This window comes from Furipterus horrens, unplaced genomic scaffold (assembly GCF_987537825.1).
Source record: "Furipterus horrens unplaced genomic scaffold, mFurHor1.1.pri manual_scaffold_2, whole genome shotgun sequence".
Classification (NCBI taxonomy): domain Eukaryota; kingdom Metazoa; phylum Chordata; class Mammalia; order Chiroptera; family Furipteridae; genus Furipterus; species Furipterus horrens.
In genome coordinates, this window is record NW_028327172.1 from 64,198,658 (window position 1) to 64,219,460 (window position 20,803).

A 20,803-nucleotide genomic window follows, 5' to 3' on the forward strand; every position below is an offset into this window, starting at 1 on the left:
AAATTGGATAAAAAGGCATTTAAAGGTTTGTACACTATTATTAGAATGTGCACATTTGGGAGAGAAGTATTCCTTTGTGCAAATTGATGATTTACTCACGTGATTTGAGAGAGGAATACGGCTTTGCCTTTTATTCCCTAAATTTAAAACAAAAAAGGCCAGAAGAGTAGGAAAAAAAAATGCTGTTATTGGTCTTCTTTCTAGGTGATAGCCCCTGCCCCTCCTTTAGGTTTGAAAACACTACAGTATCCAGGCCACAAGGTGTACTCATTGCTCTCCGAAATTAAGCGTAGGCAGACACCGGGTCACTAACAAAAGCTGGAATCCCAGGCTTTAGATGCAGCAAGACAGCCTGATTATTACTGGAGCTAGAAAGATCATTTTAAACACATCACTGTGTCTCCCAAAAATGTGAAAGGAACAGTGATTGTGGTTAGTCAGGCACCACAACATTCCCTCAATCCAATCCCAAAGAATCTAAACTAAAAAGCTGATTTAGACCTTAATTTCTCAGGTTTAAAGTAAAATGTATAAAAAAGTACTGGAAAAGTTGGGTGGGCAGTCATTTTTTTAATTCTATAAAGCAGTGCAATTTTATTTAAATGTACCTTCCCAAATTCACATACAAAAAATTGTAATCAAAAATATCTATAAAGGTTTTGAGGTGAACCTTTACCAAAACGAGGGTCAAGCCTTGGGTCTAGCCAAGAGGTGGTCTTGTTCTTATGGTTTATATAGTAAATTTCTCCATCCTGAGTCATGGCTTGTTCCCATCCATCAGGAAGAGGACCTATAAATACAGGAAAAAAAAAAATCATGGTTGGTTTTTATTTGGTGCACCTAAAAAAGTTGGGGGGGGGTGTAATAATTTAAAAAGAAAATACATCTTAACATAAAACAATTCATTAAAACAAATTCAGAGAAGAAAGGTAAATCAGATTTTTAAAAATTCCTTTTGGAAATCATGACCTAAACAATTATTATTATTGTTAATACAAGATATGAAATGCTACAGCTCAGGCACTACCCCCCAATCCAGTTTTGTGACAGTACCTTCCTAGGGACTCCAACATTCTTTAATAAGGAATATATCCAAGTATTTTCAGAACATTTAAAATATCATAAACATTCTGTTTAAAATAAAGCACACCGTAGCTAAGCCTGCCAAGCTCCATTTATTTCCATTATTTATGTGACAGGTTCACACCAAGAAAACTGTAATGGGAGAAAATTATAGCTCAAAAAAAGTTTATTTTTAAGCAGCCCAAAAGTTGCTAAAAGGTAGGGGTTGTGGGGTTGTGGCTGGGAGTTTAAATTTGTCAGTTTTGAAACAGGACAAGTAAGTACTACAATTGCTAGGAAGGCAAATTTCTCAGGAAGAAGCTGTGGAGGGAAGAAACATCATCTGGGAGATAGGACTAAAAAACACTCTACCTAGGAAGTCTAAGAAGATATCTTTATGAGGGTATGGAACCTAGACAATTGCTTTTGGGAGGTAACAACTACAAAAAGAGACCCAAAATTAATTACTAAATTCAAGTATATTTCCTCCTCAATTCTTTTTCTCCCTCAGCATCCCCCTCTTTCCACCTCCCATCCCCACCAGGAGTCAGGAGAGGCAAGTACAAATTGGAAAGAGTCCGAGTAAATGTTTAAAACTTTTAAAATCTGTGGACCAACATGAATTGAGTGCTTCCTGCAAGCCAGTCACTGTTCTGAGTATATCAAATACACCAACTCATTTAACCCTTACAACAACCAATGACATAAGCATCAATATTATCTCTTATTTTAATGAGGAAACTGAGGCACAGGTTGTTGGTACAGCCTCACAAGCCAATTAGTGTCAAAGTGATACTCAAAACACAGCAGCCTAATTCCTGAGCCTTTGTTCATTATATAACTACATTTCTTTTGATCCATGTCCCACATCTAAGACAAGAGAGTGAGTATGCTTCTTGTGCAAAAACAGAACAAGTTCCTTTTTTCTATATTGGCAGTTCAAGACAGCCTTAGGAGTGATGCTGAATAAGTAACTTTGGTTAAACAGACCATTCACATAAGCCTGTGGGACCCAAAGGTCTAATTCGAGGCCAGTTCCATGTGTATCAGGAACAGCCCCACTTGTTACACTGGGGAACACAATTTTCACTGCGTTAGATATGACACTTGTTTTTGGCTAACTTTTGGCATCTGAATCCAAAAATTACCCCAGTTTTTCTCTATCATGTCAACTTTTTATGGGACAGGATACACTCCCTTTGTCCCCAAATCATACAAAATGTACATACAAAGGAAAATAAAAGAATTACTTGAATATACTGTTTATTTATTTTATTCATATAAAGGCTATATATTGTTACTGTAAGTCAAATTGTGTACAAGTAGTAAAGTTCTGCTACCAAACATACATATTAAGGTATTTTATCTTTTTAAACGACAGGCTAGGAAATGCCAAAAGGAGATACTTGAAATAGACTCTTTCAGTTGGCAAAGCTTTCTTTCACAAATTGCTTCATGAGACTCAGTTTTATGTGCAGAGGTGGGATAATAATGCTCTTTCTGTCAACAAGTGGCTCATGTAGAATGTTTGGATCACTAGGTTTGAGGTCAGATCTTAGAGGCTAATTCGACTCCACCCAATGCTTCTCACAAGCTCTGCTGTCCCACATACACAGAAAACAGGGATACTTGGTGTATCCATGTTGCTGACCAAGAAGGAAGCAGACCATTTGAAGGTCAACACAGATGATCCAATGGTGCTTGTGATATTGCAACAGATCAATGACTCTCTTTATATCTTCATATTCTTCACAAAAACAAACTGAATGGCCAACTAGGACTGCACCAAATAAATTGCCATTGTGGAGGAGGACACACTTCAAGCTCCACTTTGAGCTATCGATGAACCGTCACCATTCAGTTGCGTTCTAGATTGGAATTCCCAATTCCTTCATTAAACCTTGTACGTTACGGCAATACACAGAACCACCATCACTACGAAAGTACTGCAGAAATGCACTTCTCTTGATAGAAAGTAAGATGCCTTCGCTCCTTTTTCAAGCAAGTTTTTCTTGTGCAGTCCTGATGCTAGGAGTTCTGAAGCCTTTTTGGACAGTCCCAAATCTCGTGCCAAATCATTCAACTCATGCTGATCAAATCCCTGATGAACTGAGTCATCTTCAACTTCAAAATCTTCGTCATTGCTGTCACTTTGTTCTTCACCATACTCCTGTTTTTCGAAAGAAGGTAGTTCAATGAAAACTGGCACTGGAATTTCAGCTGAAGGAGGCACTGGGTGTATAACTGATGGTAGACTAGGATACTATATTTTACATTTATTTTTCTTGTTATATCCTGACGTTTTCACTATACAAAAGTAACAGTCACTTGAATGATCTTTGGGCTCTCGCCAAACCATAGGTATACCAAATGGCAATTTATCACGTGTTTCCTTCATCCACATCTGTAAACTCTCAACACTCTGCTTGTACACCGTGTGAGGGGCCCAAGACTTATCTTGATCACCAAGTTTTACTTTAAAACATGCAAAATAGGTTTGCCTGACAAATACACTGATATTTATCCTTTGACTGGGAATGGTGAAACTGACACAGATATAACAAAACGAAGGTTTGTTTAGGCACTTATAACGAGAAATAGAGGCAGACATGATCTGAAGGAAAGGAAGTAAGTACATATGTAAATAAAAAAAATTCTGCTAACTCCTTGTATATAGACAAGAACTCAGACTACACTTCGGAATACGATTTACTACACAGAGTGGCACACAACCTTTCACCACACTGTCTCATGTGTAACTGAATAGCCTAGACAAGTATGAAGCTGTCGCTGGTCTCCAAAGTCATCCCCCAGCCCTCCCCACTCAAGAGAGGTTTGCTCTCAGCCAGTAGGAGAGCACTAGTGCTTCCCTTCATCCAGGCTCGATCCAGCCTAGAGTGGTCACGTTAAGATAAGCTGTACAGAAAAACTTGATGTGATAGAAAAAAACTAACTGCAGTTTTGAAATCAGCATGCTGATTTAAGTCTAAAACAGCTGAAAAATCGAACTCACTAGGAATTATGTTAAAAATTGTTCCCCTGTGATTATCAAAGGGCTGCTTTGACAGGGTGCGGGGGCAGAATAGCGGCCGCACAAAATCCTGTTAGGTAACATATACACTTGAGACCCTGGAGAAGCCACTGGGAGAAGACCCTCCTCCAGTCCTGGATGTGGAGTTGCGTACACAATGCTAACCATGTCCAGAGTTGAAGTCTGCTGTATGAGATCCCATGTTTACTAAAAGGTGAATGGAAGCAAACTTGTTTAACACACATAAATCAAACCACTTTGCTAAGCAGCTTTTACTATCACTTTGGGCTCTATTTCCCCACCAGGAAGACACAACCTCCAAAACTTTCTACTAATGGTTTGTTACTACCTTTAAATATGAAGATGGCTCACCTGAAAAATGCTTTTGAAAAACAAGTAACTAAAATTCTAAGTTCCTAAAATATTCTGACGAATAAGTCAAGAGCAGTCACTGGATGCCTTTGGAAGCCACACGCAAACAAAAACACAGTATCACTCTCCACCTTAGCTGTCTGAGTTAGAACCAAGAGCAGTATCTTGAATACAAAACCTTTCCTGCCTGCTCACCCATGCCACTTATGTTCTCTCTGACTGATCTGTTCTAGTCCCTCTCTAAATAAGAGTTCAGTCATAACCAGACACCAGCTTTTCCTTGCTGCTGCTATACAGCTTCCTTCCTTGGTGCCCGACTTCTCATCTCCTCCTCCCATCCAAGTGTCTTCATTAAACACCACCAGGGTTTTCTTCTTACAATATTTTACCTAATCAACTTTTATATGTCACTCGTTGCCTTTAAAACCATTTCCCTTGCTCTATACCATCAAAAGGTAAAAGCCAGCAGGCCACATTTTCCTCAATAAGTCTTCTCCACACACCCAATTCCCACACCCACTCCAACTTTTCTCAAAATTATGCCACCTTCTTGCATGTGCTGTTTCTGTTATCACATTCTACCCACCCCTCATAAACTTATTAGAGCTCAGACGATACCTTTTCAATTCAGCCTTCCCTGGTTACCTTACACAAAATTATCAGTTTCCTCTTCTACTCTGTATTAACATTTAACAGATAAGAGCTGAAATTACTTGTTTACATGTCTGTCCTCCTGGCATTGACCAGGCCACTTACATTTTAACTTGTAGGCTAGTATCTCAGTAATTGCTCAATAAATATTTAATGGAAGAATAAATGTCCTGTCCTTTAATACTTTGAACCTTCTATAAATTAGCTTAAAATCGTGTATGTATATTATTTTCAATTAATGTTTGTAAACAGAATATGCAAATGATGTTATTAATCTAGCGCCTTTCACTCCTTAAACTTTATGTTCATAAGTGTATTCATTCTTGCAGTTTATTTAAAATTACAAAATGTTAAAAATTGCAGAAATGCATAATGAATAAAGCAAAAACTTCCCCTACTCCCCAGGTGACAAAACTAAGCAGCTTCAGTTTTGTGATAGGTTCTGGGTTTTTCCTGTGCACCCTGCACAGCATGTGCATGCCCACTGATGTCATGCTCTACCGCAGCACACCTGCTTTATTCTTTATTCACGTGATGTATTTATTATGGGCATCTTTTCCTCGCACAACACATATGCCCCGCATGCTTTTTAATGGCTTCATATATCTTACAGTATGGATATATTAGAATTCATTTATCCCCTTTTCCAGTGTTGGATATCAGAGTTTTCTAATTTTCTTTTTTTTACCGTTATACATAATAATGCAAGGCATAACCCCTGGGATACTGATGCAGCAGCACCTCTACCACTGCCAGCTCCCTTCCTATCATCACACTGGGGCGACATAATCACATCTCAGCTGACACAGTGGGCTCTATTGCTAGGCACTGTTCTTATCCCTAGCATACACATGAAACACTATGCAGAAAGATAACTTGCCTGAAGTAGAGGGAAGATTTGAATCCAGGCAGTTTTAATTCAGAGCTTCTGATTTTAAACCATAATATGTGCTGCTTCCCAAAGATATAAATAAATACCTTCCCCAAAACATATGCAGGTGTTTCCATGCATTAATTCAAAGTGAAATTGTGACTCTATCTCTTTATACACAAGTTTAAAAATCATTAAGTATTTATCACATAAGTCATATATCAAGTATTTATCATCCATAAATCATTAAGTATTTAGTATTTCACTAAAAACAGTAGATTTCAAAAATTAAATCCAGGAACCTTTTCACCAATAATGTTCTTATAGACCATAAACAATCAAAAACAAACCTCTAAATGTGCTAGTTTTAGAAATGAAGATATAAAGGAGAGACAAACCCAGTACAAATGAAGCAATGCTGCCTATTTTCTCACCATATTTCTAATTAAAAAAATAATATGCAGAGGAAATAGAATAATTACTATACAATTAATTTGATAAGCACTCAAATTTATAGCAAACTCAATATGCTAAACAGAAAAGAATGCTTTATATATTCATCTATGTCTTTCACTTAACATTCTGGTAAAAACATGGGGTGGACAAAAGTAGGTTTAGAGTTGTAATACAAAAAAATATGGTAATTAATAAATAATACAAGAATAAACTATTTCACATATTCACAACTGTAAGCCTACTTTTTGCCCAGACCTGTATAATGTTGTGTAAAAAGAGATGGTACAAAATGGTATGTTTCTTTACATAAGAAGAAAGCTATGGACCAAAGGCAAAGGAGTAGATAAGGAAAGATTACTGCCCCCCCGCCCACTTTTTAAATTATTGTTCTATTACAGCTGTTCCATCCCCCCCTCCCCGTTGCTCTCCTCTGCCCTGCCCACCTCCCCCCTATCCCACAGTCAATCCCCAATCTGTTGTCCATGTCCATGGGTCATTTATACTAGTTCTTTGACTAGACCCTTCCCCTTTTTTTCCCCCTCCCCGCTCCCAGAAACATTACTTTCTAAACAGCTTTGAACCACAACTGAATCTTAAGTATCAGAAAAGAAAACTAAAAAGAACTCTTCAACCTTAAATGTGAATTAAATAAAACAATATAGATCTGGGCTTTATTCACTAGAAAAAAAAATTTTTTAAAACTTAATCCGTCCTTAGAAGAAATTCAGTGACTTAATATTAAGTAAACATGTTAAACTAAGCTAACTGTTGAATAACCATGAAAAGCAGAAAAAGCAAGACTGATATAGTTTCTGAATCATCAAGTTGCAGAGACTACTGAAAGTCTGATCTGAGGATCTGTTTGGGATAGCGTTAGAATGGAGGAGAGTCAGTAAGTTCAAGGAAGAAAGGAAATCTGGGCTTCTCACAAAACTACGTTTATAAGAGGAGACCACAGGGTTTGATGTCTTTGAGTTCAATCTATAATCTGATTTTAGTGTGTCATAAATATTATAATTTCTTCAATATGGAGTATATAAAATGAAGTAGCAACATTTTATTTACACTAAACAGTGGCTCTCAAACTTTAGTATGCATTCAAAATCACATGGACGATATGTTAAAACAGACACCCCACACTTAGAATTTCTAATTCAGTCAGTAACTTGCTCTGAATTAAAATAAAAATACCAACTTAGAATTCTTTAGCTAGTACAGAGCTGCTTCTTGAATGTAACTTAGTGTGTGTTTTCTTCCAGGCCAGACTGCGAAATACCTGAACACCGGTAAATATATTATGCATTTTTCTATTTTACTGTCTAGTAGAGTGCCTACTACTCTCAGAAAGGGTGGGAATAAATGTTGGCTGAAATTAATGCAATCAAATAAAGTTCAATTAAAATCCTTTATTTATGTTTGTGAAACAAAATATTGTTTTACTCTTTCCATGTAAGTTCAATTTCTCTATTATTTGGTACCACTTAAACTGAAGGCATTGGAACATAGCAAATTCTTTTGTTCAATAAGTATTTATTGATCCCCTACTATATTCAGGCACTATTTTAGGCCCTGGAGATAGCAGTAAGCAAATTAGTTCATGTTTCATGAAATGTATATTCTAGCCAGTAAGACAAACAGATATGTATAATACCATATTGGCTAATGGTAAGTGCAGTGAAAATGGGGCAGGCAGGAGGGAGCAGCATGAATGCAAAAAAAAAAAAGAAAAGAAACTGGTCTCAAGCCGTGGCTGGGTGGTTTAATTGGTCAAAACATCATTCCATGTACCAAAAGGTTGTGGATTTGATCCCTAGTCAGAGTGTATACAGGAGGCAAGCAATCAATGTTTCTCATATCAATTCTCTCTCTCAAATGAATAACCATATCCTTGAGTGAGAACTTAAAAAAAAAAAAAAAGGACGTGGACTAAGAATGGCCTCACTCAGAATGTGACCTTAAAGCTGAGACCCCAACACAATCCAGGTCCAAGCATTGATGATGTGGAGCATGAGCATTCCAGTCAGGTGAAACACTGAGGAGGCCAGTATGGAGGGGGCATATAAGCAAGGAATGAGGTACAGTGGCCTATTTTGTTTTTATTATCCAGACTCAACCAGAAAAGAAAACCCCCTGTCATTTCAAACAGAGTTGAACAGGCAAGACCTAAAAGGGATTGCCAAGACTAACAGGTAACACCAATTTCTCCAAACTCACGAAGAAGTCAAAGTTGGCAATAAACACGTTCGTTCCATATCACATTTATATACACTTAAGGTAGGCCTTTAGAAATGGGAAAGACACCAGAGTTTGTCAAGGCTGGAACATTATGCCTGACCACCACACCAAAGTCTTTTAGGGAAAGAAGAGGAGATAAAACATAGGCTGTGAATCAAGACAACAGTAAGAAATAGGTGAGCATTTCAATGAGATGTAAAAGGGTAAGATATTTGAATTAGGATAAGGAAGAGAGTAGTAGGCTATTAACTAAAGTAATTCATAAATGAGAATTACCTATCCCTTGGGGAAAATAAATTTTTATGTAGGATTTACTACTACTGGTTAAATGATAACTTATCTACTATAGCAAATACTAACTTCCTGCAATATTTAAAAAACAAACAAAATACTCCAGGTCATAACATTGAAGATGATTCAACACCAGCTTCCTGCTTTTGACATTGAAGGTGACTCAACACCAACTTCCTGCTTTTGCCTAAGGATCCTTTTGTATTAGTAATGACTTAACAAACCAGTTGCAATATCTTATCAAACAAGAAAGTCTTGATTACACCACAAGTTAAACGATCAACCTCTCCTTCTTACCCGCCCCACAATTCAGAAACAAGGAAGTCACCCCCAGGATACTGAAAGCTTACTAAACACACCGTGATGAGTGGGTCAAATACAGGATTATGAACATGTAGTTCCTTAGAATGTAAGAGGAGCTGGAAAAATAGATGCAATGATCTTGTAAAGGTATCTAATTCTGATCAATTTCAGGTTTTTTGAAGTTCTAGTCTGTATTTATGATGAATCACAAACTTATTATTATACGCAGGACATTGTTCAAAGTTCTTCATAAGTAAATATTAACTTAATTAACAGCCCCATGACATAGGTACTATTATTATCCTCACTTCATACAGATGAGAAAATTAAGGAAGAGGAAAACAGCCCCAAATCACTTAGCCCAGAGTAATAAGTGGAAGAGCTGGGATTCAAACCCAGACAGTTCTAGCTCTTCAGAACCCATGCTCTTAAGTACTGTTACAGAGTGGGGGTCCCCCCAAATCCTTGGAACCTGCAGGTTGGGGGATGGGGAGAAGGGAAGAGCTTTTTTTTATTTTTTAAGTATGTTTTATTATGTTCTTACAGTAGTTCCAATTCTTTTCCCCTTTGCTCCCCTCTGCCCAGTACCCCCCTATCCTCCAGTAACCCCACCCCCCTTAGTTCATGTCCATGGGTCATGCATATAAGTTCTTTGGCTTCATCCTTTCCTATATTATTCTTAACTTCCCCCTATTTTGTACCCATCGATTATACTTCTTAATCCCTGTACCATAACCCCATTTCTCCCCCTCCCAGCTGATAACCCTCCAAATGATCCCCATACCTATGATCCTATTCCTATTCTGGTTTGCTTAGTTGGATTTTGTTTTTATTTTTTAGATTCAGTTGTTGATAGTTGAGTTTGTTGTCATTTCAGTGTTCATAGTTTTGATCTTCTTTTTCTTAAGTAAGTCCCTTTGACATTTCATATAATAACAGCTTGATGATGATGAGCTCCTTTAGCTTCACCTTGTCTGGGAAGCACTTCATCAGCCCTTCCATTCCAAATGATAGCCTTGCTGGATAGTCCTGGTTGCAGGTTGCCTTTCATCACATTGAATACTGCTTGCCAGTCCCTTCTTGCCTGCAAAGTGTCCTCTGAGAAATCAGCTGATAGTCCTATAGGCACCCCCCTGGAGGCAACTCTCTGCTTCTCCCTTGCTGCCCCCAGGACTCCCTCTTTATCTTTCACCTTTGGCATCTCAGTCATAATGTGTCCTGGTGTGGTTCCCTCTGGGTCCAGCTCGCCCGGGACCCTCCGTGCTTCCCAGACCTGTATGTCCATCTCCTTCACAAAATTTGGGAAGTTTTCCTCATTTTCTTCAATTCTTGCTTCCTCATTCTGCACTGGTTGACTATTTTTTTCTTCCTTATGTTCCAAATCATTGATTTGAACCCCAGTTTCCTTCCCTTCACCATTGGTTTTGTGTGGATTTTCGTTTCACTTAGCATAGCCTTCACTTCTTCTCTTATGCGTTTGCCATACTCATGCATATTTGTCAAGCCTGTGAGCATCTTTATCACCAGTGTTTTGAATTCTGCGTCTGTTAGGTTGTTGATCTCCTCATCTTTTAGGTTGGCTATCTCCTCGTCACTTAGTTCTCCCTCTGGAACCTTGATTCCATTCCCCCTTTTGGGCCATACTCCTCTGTCTCCTCATTCTGACAGGCTCCTGTGTTTGTTTGCCTTTGCATCCCAGGTAGAGCTGTCGCTCCTGTTACGTTGTAGGGGCGGAGCCTTAGGGATTCATCAGTACAGGGTGACCTGTTTCACCACATTGTGGCACTGTATGTGGGGGAGGGGTCAGAGAGGGAACAATGCCGCCAGCCCAGCACTCGCCCCTTTTCCATGCACCTCTCCCACTTCCGCACCAGACTGGCACCCCTCTAGCTGCTGCCCTGGCCGTCGTTCCCAGAGTGGGTGGGTCTGCGGACGTTTTAGGACTGTGGGGGCCCTTTAAACAAGCGGACTCTGCTGAGAGACTGGCAGTTTCTGCCTTCACTGCAACCCCCACTGGTCTGCACAGTCAGAAGCAATGAAGCTTGATTTTTCCCCAGTGCTGGGACCGTGAGCTGCAGGGTCCGGTGAGGAGCTAGGAATGCTCCCCACGTGTCCCTCCTGACTTTAAAACATGTGACTGCGCTTTCTGCTGGCCTGCTGTTGCTACCGCCACTGCTGCTGCCAGCATACGGAGTCCTCTCCACCCCGGCTCCGCCCCTCCTACCTGTCTGGATGAGTATTTCTTCTTTATATCTTTGTTTGCTGCACTTCCATGCAGTTTGTCTGGAACTTCTGGTTGTTTCTAGTTTTGAGGTAGTTGTATTCCTTCTTAGTGTGGAGGGAAAGGTAGCGTGTCTGTCTACGCCTCCATCTTGGCCGGAAGAGGGAAACAGCTTTTAAGATGTCTTTGCGTAACTGTGGCTGGTAGCTAGTGTCTTAGTTATGCAAATGGCTTTGGTTCTTCCAAGGCCCCAAGGAGATAGGAGGGGTTTTGATTATGAAATAGAGAAAGAGCATACAGAGCCTGCGCAAGGTTCTGTGAATGGTCTGAACCAGTTACCACACCTACTGCGTCACAGGACGCAGTCAGGGATTTAAAAATAGGCGGCAGACATTTTAGCTAAGAGAACTCCATGTGGCTTAGAAAGGAAAGGGAGGAGAACTCCATGCGGCTTTGAAAGGGCAAAGAGAGAATCATGCATGATCCAGTGCAACATGGCACATGTTTTCCTGGACTGTTATATGGAGGCTGATGACATCGTACCCCAGATTCTGAAAGAAAGAGCTGACAGATAAGGGATGGGGAACTTCTGGGCATGTTTTTGGCTTCTAGCCTTTTGGGGATCAAGGGCAGTGCTGGGTCCCGTGGGAGAATGGGCTCTGAGCTGAAGTGCTCACTGCCCTCCCCCAGGTTGGAATATTGTAAATAAAGACCTGTTTTCCTCAGCACTAGTTGTTGGGTTTTACACCAAGATGCCATGTGAAAGAACCCCCTTTCGCTCTGTAACAGCTTCATACAGCAAATATGACAAATATTAATCAAAAGAAGTGTTTTTTAAAAGTTTTCTCTTCCTAGAACTTTCATGAAACCCCATTAACTTCAGTCATATTCATGTAGATGATTCCTACATTTTAAGCTTCTCAGTGTCTACACTGGTTTCTCTTCTCCATCAACTGGACATCACAAAATATGTCCAATATTAAGTGGATTTTACTTTAAAATAACAACTGCATCTGTTCCTCAAATAAAACTTTTAGACTTTCACATTTCCATGACTAAATTTTAACAGTACCCCCAAATGGTCTTAGTCCACTGTGACATTAAACACTATGTGCCCCAAGATCATCTTGCATCACCTCCTCTGAGGAAATAGCTTTCTGGCTCAGGGCTCTCCAAAGCCCACAGGAAAAATTCTCGTATCTTTATTGGGTTATTTATTCAAGGTCCTCTGTGTCAGGCATTACACAGAACTGCATAGGTCCTGAAAACACTCGCCACTACCATTCATACCCCTCCTTCTCTTCTCTCTAGAGCTTCCATGCAGGAACTCTTCTAACCCACCCTCCCTGCTTTGCTAACTCCTACTCATTCCTCCTCAGTGTGAATGCCACTTCCTCAAGAGGGCTGAACCTCCTACATAGTTTCCTCTCCTATGTGTCAGGTACTTTCTCTTTGGTAAGATGATTCCATCACATAAGTAATTTAGCAATTCATTCCATGTTAGTTCCTCCAGCTGCATGGCCAATATAGGCATACCTGGCTTTACTGTGCTTTGCTTCATTGTACTTCACAGATGTGCTTTTTACAAATAGAAGGAAAGACCCTCCACCAGCAAAGAGATTAGCATTTGCTTTACTGCAACACACTTCATTGTGGTGTGGAACCAAACACACAGTACATCTGAGGTCTTCCTGTACTTAGTAGTGTCATGGGCTTTTGACCTCCACAGACATCCCCAATGTACCTCAACCCCCAACTGTCTCCTCCTAGCCTCCACTGTTTTTACCCACTGAAATTCTACTCTATTCTCATACTATATCTTTGTGATGCTTTTTTTCAACTCTGTTCTACCAGTAAGTCTCTTCCCCACCTGTCTATTGAAATTGCACTTGTTTGGATTTTTTGGATGCTTACCGCACACTGTCTTGTATCTGCTCTTCTACCCTGAGTTAAATATAGACCAGGTAGTAATATGGGAAGAATTTATCATTCTGCTATAGAATATAGAAAAAGAGTTCTTTATTTCAAGACTGAAAATGTTCATTTTGCAAGGTTGCTAAGAACAAAATGGCAACATTAGAAACTATCACTGGGTCAGTTTTGATCTGCAGAATTACAGTTTTCAGAATACACAGGACATCACTCAAATATATTCACCCCTGACTCTTCTGCAGTTTTGTTTACAAAAGTCTTACACAAATATAAATATCTAAAATTCATATGCTTGACCTTATAAGCTCATAAAGTTCTGCCCACACTACTAAAAATTTTAGGCAGACAGAATGGAAAATGTTGTCCTGTACAACAAATATTAAATACTACTGTCACTAACTCTTTAGTGGCTTCAATAAGCTAAGTAAGCATGGGGTAAGTGTACATAAATGCATTTATTGAAGAAAAAGCAGTTTATAAGATCAAGTCTTGGTAACAAATATGATTTCTCTTCTTGTTTCCACAGTAACAGTTTTATTCTCAGGGTGAAAATTAACTTAAAGCATGCAGCTCTAAACCATGAGCTCAAGGTATGTCACTTTTGCGTACAGACTTATCTGATTCAGAGTGATGGCCAGCTCCTTTCTTTTTCCCCCTCAAGTTCAGGTGTTCTCCTATGTCTTATAGGTAGCTAGAAGATTCTTCTGCCTAACTACTGAGACCACAATGAACAGTGTAGTACATTAAGATGAAACTCTGGACCATACAACTGAAATCCTGGCACTGCTACTTACTTGCACTCTCCTCACCAACATACTGTGCCCCCAAATACTGTGCTCATCTCCCCTTCACAGCAGATGCTTCTCTGTACCCTAATCATTTGCTCACACCCACCCACCCCCATCAGCCTCTAAAGCCTGCAATAAACACCTTGACTTGTTTTGTCTTGGTATCCCCAGAGCTCAGCACTGCCACCAAACACAACCAAGTTTGTTGAGCTGCAATAATGAAGAAATAATCTGTGGCAAGAATACTGATTGATTTTGGTCAAGTCACAATCTCTTAGACCCTCAGTTTTTAAAAAGTTGATAGCATTTTGCAGGATTTTTATATTGAGTATGATCTCATGAAATAAAAGTGAGTCACATGTATTAGGCACTTAGTAAAGGGTTTATTCCAATTGAAAATAGGAATAATAAAATAGATCATTAATGTTTCTATGGGTTTTAAGTTTCCATTCTAGAGTTTTCTATGTGTGTAATCCATAAACCAGCAGTATCAGCACCACATAGAAACTTATTAGAAATGCAGAATCTCACTCGGGTTCCATTCCAGACTAATTAATCAAAAGCTGCACTTTACAAATCTTCAGGCAATTCTTCCACACATGGCAAACCGAACATCACTGATCTAAAAATATAAAATACTAGTAAGGTTCACTTGTTTTATTAAACTCCTTTTATAACAACCTACCACTGATTCAAATTTTACCAGTATAAGAAACAACCATTTGGTGGGTTACTTGGTTAAAAAAAAGATTATCTTTGATGCATTTTAAATGAAATTAAATTTTAGCCTCATAATAAACTCTAGAAAGACAGCATAGTTAAGAAAAAATATTGTAAAAGGTTTAGATTCAGAAAGGCCTTGGTTCAAAACCTTGGATCCAATATTTATTGGCCTTCTAACCATGAACAAGTTCCTTAATCTGTTGGATTCTCACTTTCCTTAACTAGAAAATTGAGATGAACACTCTTCTCAATTAATTGTTGAGAGGGTTAAAGAAAAAAAATGCTTGACACAGGGCAGGGTTTACAGTAGGTACTTTTTAAAAGTCAGTTCCCTACTCTTTCCTGGAATAGTTATGCCATTTGGTTGCAATGTATTTAACTTCCAAAACCCAAATATAATATAAGGAGGTAGGTTTATGAAAAAACGTACCTAGGCCTCAAACATGAAATAATTAGGTAACAAATAAAGGGAACCCATAGAAGGTTCTCCCTTGGGAAGGACCCCAGAAAAGTCAAATTTTTAATGGCTTCCCCAAATTTTTCAGGATAAAGCTCAAACTCTTTCGCACAAAAATTTTCTGTAAATGACTTCAGTCTCATCTCTTCACCGTTCCACTAGTTATGTGGTGCTGGGGGTTTCAGGCCCCAGTAATCTCTCACATACCACACTACCTTTATCTTCCCTTTTCTTCAGCAAACTTAACTCCTACTCATCTACTAAAATTCAGGTCCTGAATCCAACCACTTCCACCTACCTTCACCACACTGGTCCATCCTTTCCCCTGAATTACTGCAACTGTCCCCTTAACTAATCTACCTACTTTTAAAGAAACTTAAGATTATATCACTCCTCTGTTCAAAACCTACAAGTCCCTGTACAATATGGCTTCCATTCTACCTTTCACCAACTGTTCTGGTTGCAGTGGCCTCTGTGTAGTTCCCTAAACAAGCCTCTGCACCTCTGAATTGCCTGTTGTGTTATGCATGGAACATTCTTCCCCTTTCCCCTAGATATCTGCACGATCTCATTCAGATCTCTGCTCAAAAGACATCAATTACAGAGGCCTTTCCTGGAGAATCTATATAAAATATATCTTTTTAACAAATTAGGTTTATTTTTCTCTTTCCATTTTAAATATCTGACACATACATTTATTTATATTCTGTATTCTCATGATTTGGTATAGTGCCTAGCACATTTAAGTATTCAATATTTGTTGAAGGAATAAATGAACCTCTGGCTTTTTAAAGACATCTCTACCCTCTGGGCTATTTCACATGTTCCTCCTCTACTTTCTTAACACTTGGTCCATACGAGTGTCTGTCTGCCATAACACTTATTGTTATAATTATATGGGGGAAAAAACTGTTTGAACTTGGCTCTTCAATCCCTGTGGCCATTACAGTGCCGAAAAGAAAGTAGAGCATTTTTGTGGAGTCAATGATTTAGAAAGGGAACAACTCTATTGCCTCAAGGTGAAATGATGAGATTTTGTAAAAAATCATTTTCCTGTTTGTCTATTACAGGCTGGATGAACTTCTTAGAGAAAAAGGCCAAGTATAAGCTCAGAGAACTTTCTAATATGCAACAGTTCAGACTTTCTTCAGTGCAACTTGATTCCTTTAGATTTTAACTTAATACCTTATATTTTAATAAGTACATTTAAAAAGACTAGCTTTCTGTTAAGCTTGTTTAGGCTTCAGAATGTTCAAATACAGCAACAACCTTCTGTTAAAATTTTAACCTGAAGTAAGTTTTATTACCTCCTTACCTTACTGACATCAAAAGAAAATAATATTTTGGAAAACTCTTATCTACTGTTGCAGGATATTTTTCATTTCACTGATGCTGCCTATATATGGTAGTTTATGGATATCATTTTTAAAGAATTAGCATCTTAATCTTTCATACAAATATTCTTCTTATGAGTCATACAGTTATTGTAGCAATAGAGTAACCAGAAGGATTTAGAAATCAGTAGGAAAGACAAAAATAATATTCTAACATCAGGAGAAAAAATAAAAGACATTTATTTGTTCTTAAATGTAAATAATTTGTAATCTCTTTTTCATCCTCTCTACTCCAAAGCAAAGTTTCCAAAACTATACAAATAATCATGGAAGAAAAGTTGAACAGAGATAATTCTATTTTTAAACATTACTAGTAACCGATATTACTAAGACAACTGGTGGCAATGATACTAATGTATGAAGAAAAAAATTTTTTTTCTTCATACTCTTTAAATAACCTTTTACTCTTCTAATTTAGTTTGCTGGTTAAAATAACAAATAACCTTATATCCTTTTCTTCATTAGGTTCAGATCCTTACACTAAAACCTTAGTAACTTTAAGAATTCAAATTCAAATGAACTTCACCAAACAATTAATTACTTCAGAATGACACATAATTTCTATTTTATAATAACCAGTAACTTCCAGAAAATCAGAAATATTCTGACTCATGTAAATTCGTTAAATGTAACCCAGGGGCAATGTGGTAACAGATTTTAAAAATTATTTTAAATGAAGAAACAGTGCTTACCAGTTCATACAAACTGATTAAATTATAAAATATCAGATCAAATCACGTTTACTTATCTATTACATGAGTATATGCAATATATCATACCAAGCACCAAGCATTATATTTTGTTATTATTTCTAACTATGTGCTGATCACTTTATAGATGTTGTGTCATTTAATCTTCACAGTAGCCCTGTCTGTTGAATGTTATATTATTGTTATCCCCATTTTCCATGTGAAGAGACTGAGGCACAGGTAGCAAGAGTGATTTGTCCAAAATCTCACAGGCAATAAGTGACAGAAGTGGGACTCAGATCCATGTTCACTAGACTCCAAGAGCCCTCGATTTTAACCCCTTACTCCAGATTCTTTTCAGTTCACACGAAAGGTGAAAAGTAGAACTTAAAAGTTTGTTAATTACAACATACAAAGTAGGCATTATCAACTCCTAAAACCTGCTGTTAGCTTTCCAACTTCTCACATGTCCTTGCCCCTTTCTGTGCTTTTTAAACTTAAAAATTTTATACTCACTTAAAAAAAAAAGTTTATTTGTTTGCTTATTTACTTATTTTTAGAGAGAGGGGAAAGGAGAAAGAGAGGGAGAGAAACATCACTGTGTGGTTGCCTCTCACTCGCGCCCCCAACTGGGGACCTGACGTGCAACCTACTCATGTGCCCTGATTGGGAATCGAACCAGTGACATGTGGCTCGCAGGCCAATGCTCAATCCACTGAGCCACAGCAGCCAGGGCTACACTTACTTTTTATCTGTCATTTTTACATTTCACATCTGTTCTCTGTCATTTTTCTTGGTAACAATTTTTCTTTCCCATTTGGTCTTTTGTGCTCTAACAGATATTACACAAAGCAGGAGTAACAGAGCAGGCAAACACTGAGGCAGCTCTGTACTACTCTGAGTGTGCTCCTAAACATTTCCCTCACTGTAATGATTGGTGTTTAGCACATTCCTCTAACATCTATCATCTTTCTCCACTGAGGGCATGTTCTCCACCCATTTTGAGGTACTTCCTAGGAATTCCGTGCACGTTTATAAGGAAATCTGAAAAGTGCTGCATTGGTAGGATTAGTAAAAAAAAAAAAAAAAAAGCCTGAGTTTAAAACACAAAAATAATGGATCCTTTAAAATGTACCAGTAATAAAACATTTGACTGTAGATTGTTATCAAAGGCACATTTTTAAAAAGCAGATAATTGGGTTAATTGATTTTGCTTAATTTAAATCACAGCATGTAATTTTCAATGTTCCTAGCCAGCTTTTAGCATCAAGTTATTTTTGAATTATCATGGTATACTTTCATGACTTTATTGCTGTTTTAAGATTGAGCAATCTTGTTTCACTGTTAACAAATTACTACTAAAAAAGAAAATTTACTATCTTCATTTAAATAGGGCTGATTAAAGGAAAAGTATCACTTTTCTCTCCCCAAGTTCTTATTTTCTAATGTCTAAATAAGAATCATTAATGTTTATCCAACTTTCAGTATGTACAACTATTTAATTGATTTTCTTAGATTTTATTTATTTATTTTTAGAGAGGAAGGGAGGGAGAAAGGGAGAGAAACATCAATTGGCTGCTGCCTCTCATATGCACCCCAACCAGGGACCGAACCTGCAAATCAGACCAGCGACCCCTCATTTTGCAGAACAACGTTCAACCAACTGAGCCAGGGCTGTACAGCTATTTTATATAGATCCCAAGTGTACATCAAAAGGCTGTTAAATCAATATGCTATAAACATAATACATTTAACAGAACTGCTATAGGACAATCATCTCAAACAATTTAATAGAATAGTTTATATATGTATATACTATATATTTTAAAGTAAAATAGAACCATTATCTTACTGAATTCTTCATATTTCCTTTTATTTTTATTTTTCTCACCTTTCAAATTCTTTTCAGAAGTTCAGTTACTTAATTGCTAATTAAATGAAAAAAATATATAAATTAATCTTCTTTATAGGATCTGGCAAGTCTTGCCTCTAGAACCCTTTCCAGGTACACCTTTAAGTGATTACTCGATTATATATACTCCTCCAACCTCACATTTTGAAAAACAACTTCTAAAACCAATGCACACTGATTATTTTTGCTAAACAGAATTAAAGTGAATAAAAGAAATAGAATTTCATAATATCTTAGAACTGGAGAGACTCTTAAAAGATCATTCACTCCAGCCAACCATTAAAAAGCAGGCCTGAAGCCCTGGCTGCTATGGCTCAGTGGATTGAGCGTCGACCTGCGAGCCAAGTGTCGCTGGTTCGATTCCCAGTCAGGGCACATGACTAGGTTACACGTCAGGTCCCCAGAAAAATGACAATATTTTAAGGAAAGTGGTATGATTAGAAATAATTAGAGCAGAACATAATGCTGGACTCAAATATCTGAATGAGAATTCTTTAAAAAGAGCAAAACTAGAAACTTCTAGTTAAATTAATTAATGATAAAAAATGTAAAACAAGTTGCATTTATTTTGATTAACCAAGTAAAATGCTTCAAAAGAGCTGTGTAGCTTTCTTTTATCTGAAGGCTTCAGATAAACAGAAGGCATTCCCTTCAGGGTGAAAATTGTCTGTAGATAACCTGCTTTACTGCAAGCCATGTGCTGCTTTGTTCAAGTAGATGCCCCCGAAATTTAAATACCCTCACAAATCTCCTTCCTCACTATCTCCAGATTCTAAAAACGCCTTAAGAGATTATTTTCCAAGCACAGACAAGGGTCACTTTTGCTGCTTTTTTTCAAGTAGAATGTCCTGACAGAGAGAGAGCTATCTGAGAAAACTTGCTGTGTATGTACTTCACTGTGGGTGCTTTTCAGATGGAGAAAAAGAGCCCCAGGTTGAAAACTTATTAACATGAGGTATGTCAAGATTACAGTTCCTGTGACATTCATTCCAAAGCATTCCAACACCATGTAGAAGTCCTCTATTTACTCTTTAAATGTCCACTGAAGTGGAAGAAGTAAAATACAACAATCTTGTGCATGTAATTCAGAGTAAAAAGAGGCATTTACTGTAGATATTATCAGTAGCCTCAATTTGATTTGGTAGTTAAGCCTCCATTTTTAACTGTGAACATATTTAGAATCCACACTTGAATTTTCATATATACTTAATTTAACACCTTACTCTCATTTTAACATCAATCAACTGCCTCTCCCACACCCCCAACTGGGGATGTGGTCCACAACCCAGGCATGTGCCCTGACTGGGAATCGAACCAGCCACCTTTCGGTCTGCAGACTGGTGCTCAATCCACTGAGCAATACCACCTAGGGCTCTCTCTTTTTAAACATAGTGATTATTGACTACTAAGCATCC

At 37.9% G+C, this 20,803-nt stretch overlaps 1 protein-coding gene across 8 annotated transcripts in view; it reads right to left on the reverse strand.

Annotated features, from left to right (window-relative positions):
* Positions 1-20,803, reverse strand: part of YAP1 (Yes1 associated transcriptional regulator) — a 122,906-nt gene that overhangs the window by 36,982 nt on the left and 65,121 nt on the right. For 4 of the 8 annotated variants that reach the window (XM_090265825.1, XM_090265821.1, XM_090265823.1 and 1 more), the window contains exon 4: positions 677-790. In XM_090265825.1, the coding sequence (XP_090121951.1) occupies positions 677-790 (114 nt within the window). Of the gene's footprint in view, positions 1-670; positions 791-20,803 lie in introns of all 8 variants that reach the window. The other 4 variants (XM_090265824.1, XM_090265820.1, XM_090265822.1 and 1 more) reach the window with 1 other exon arrangement.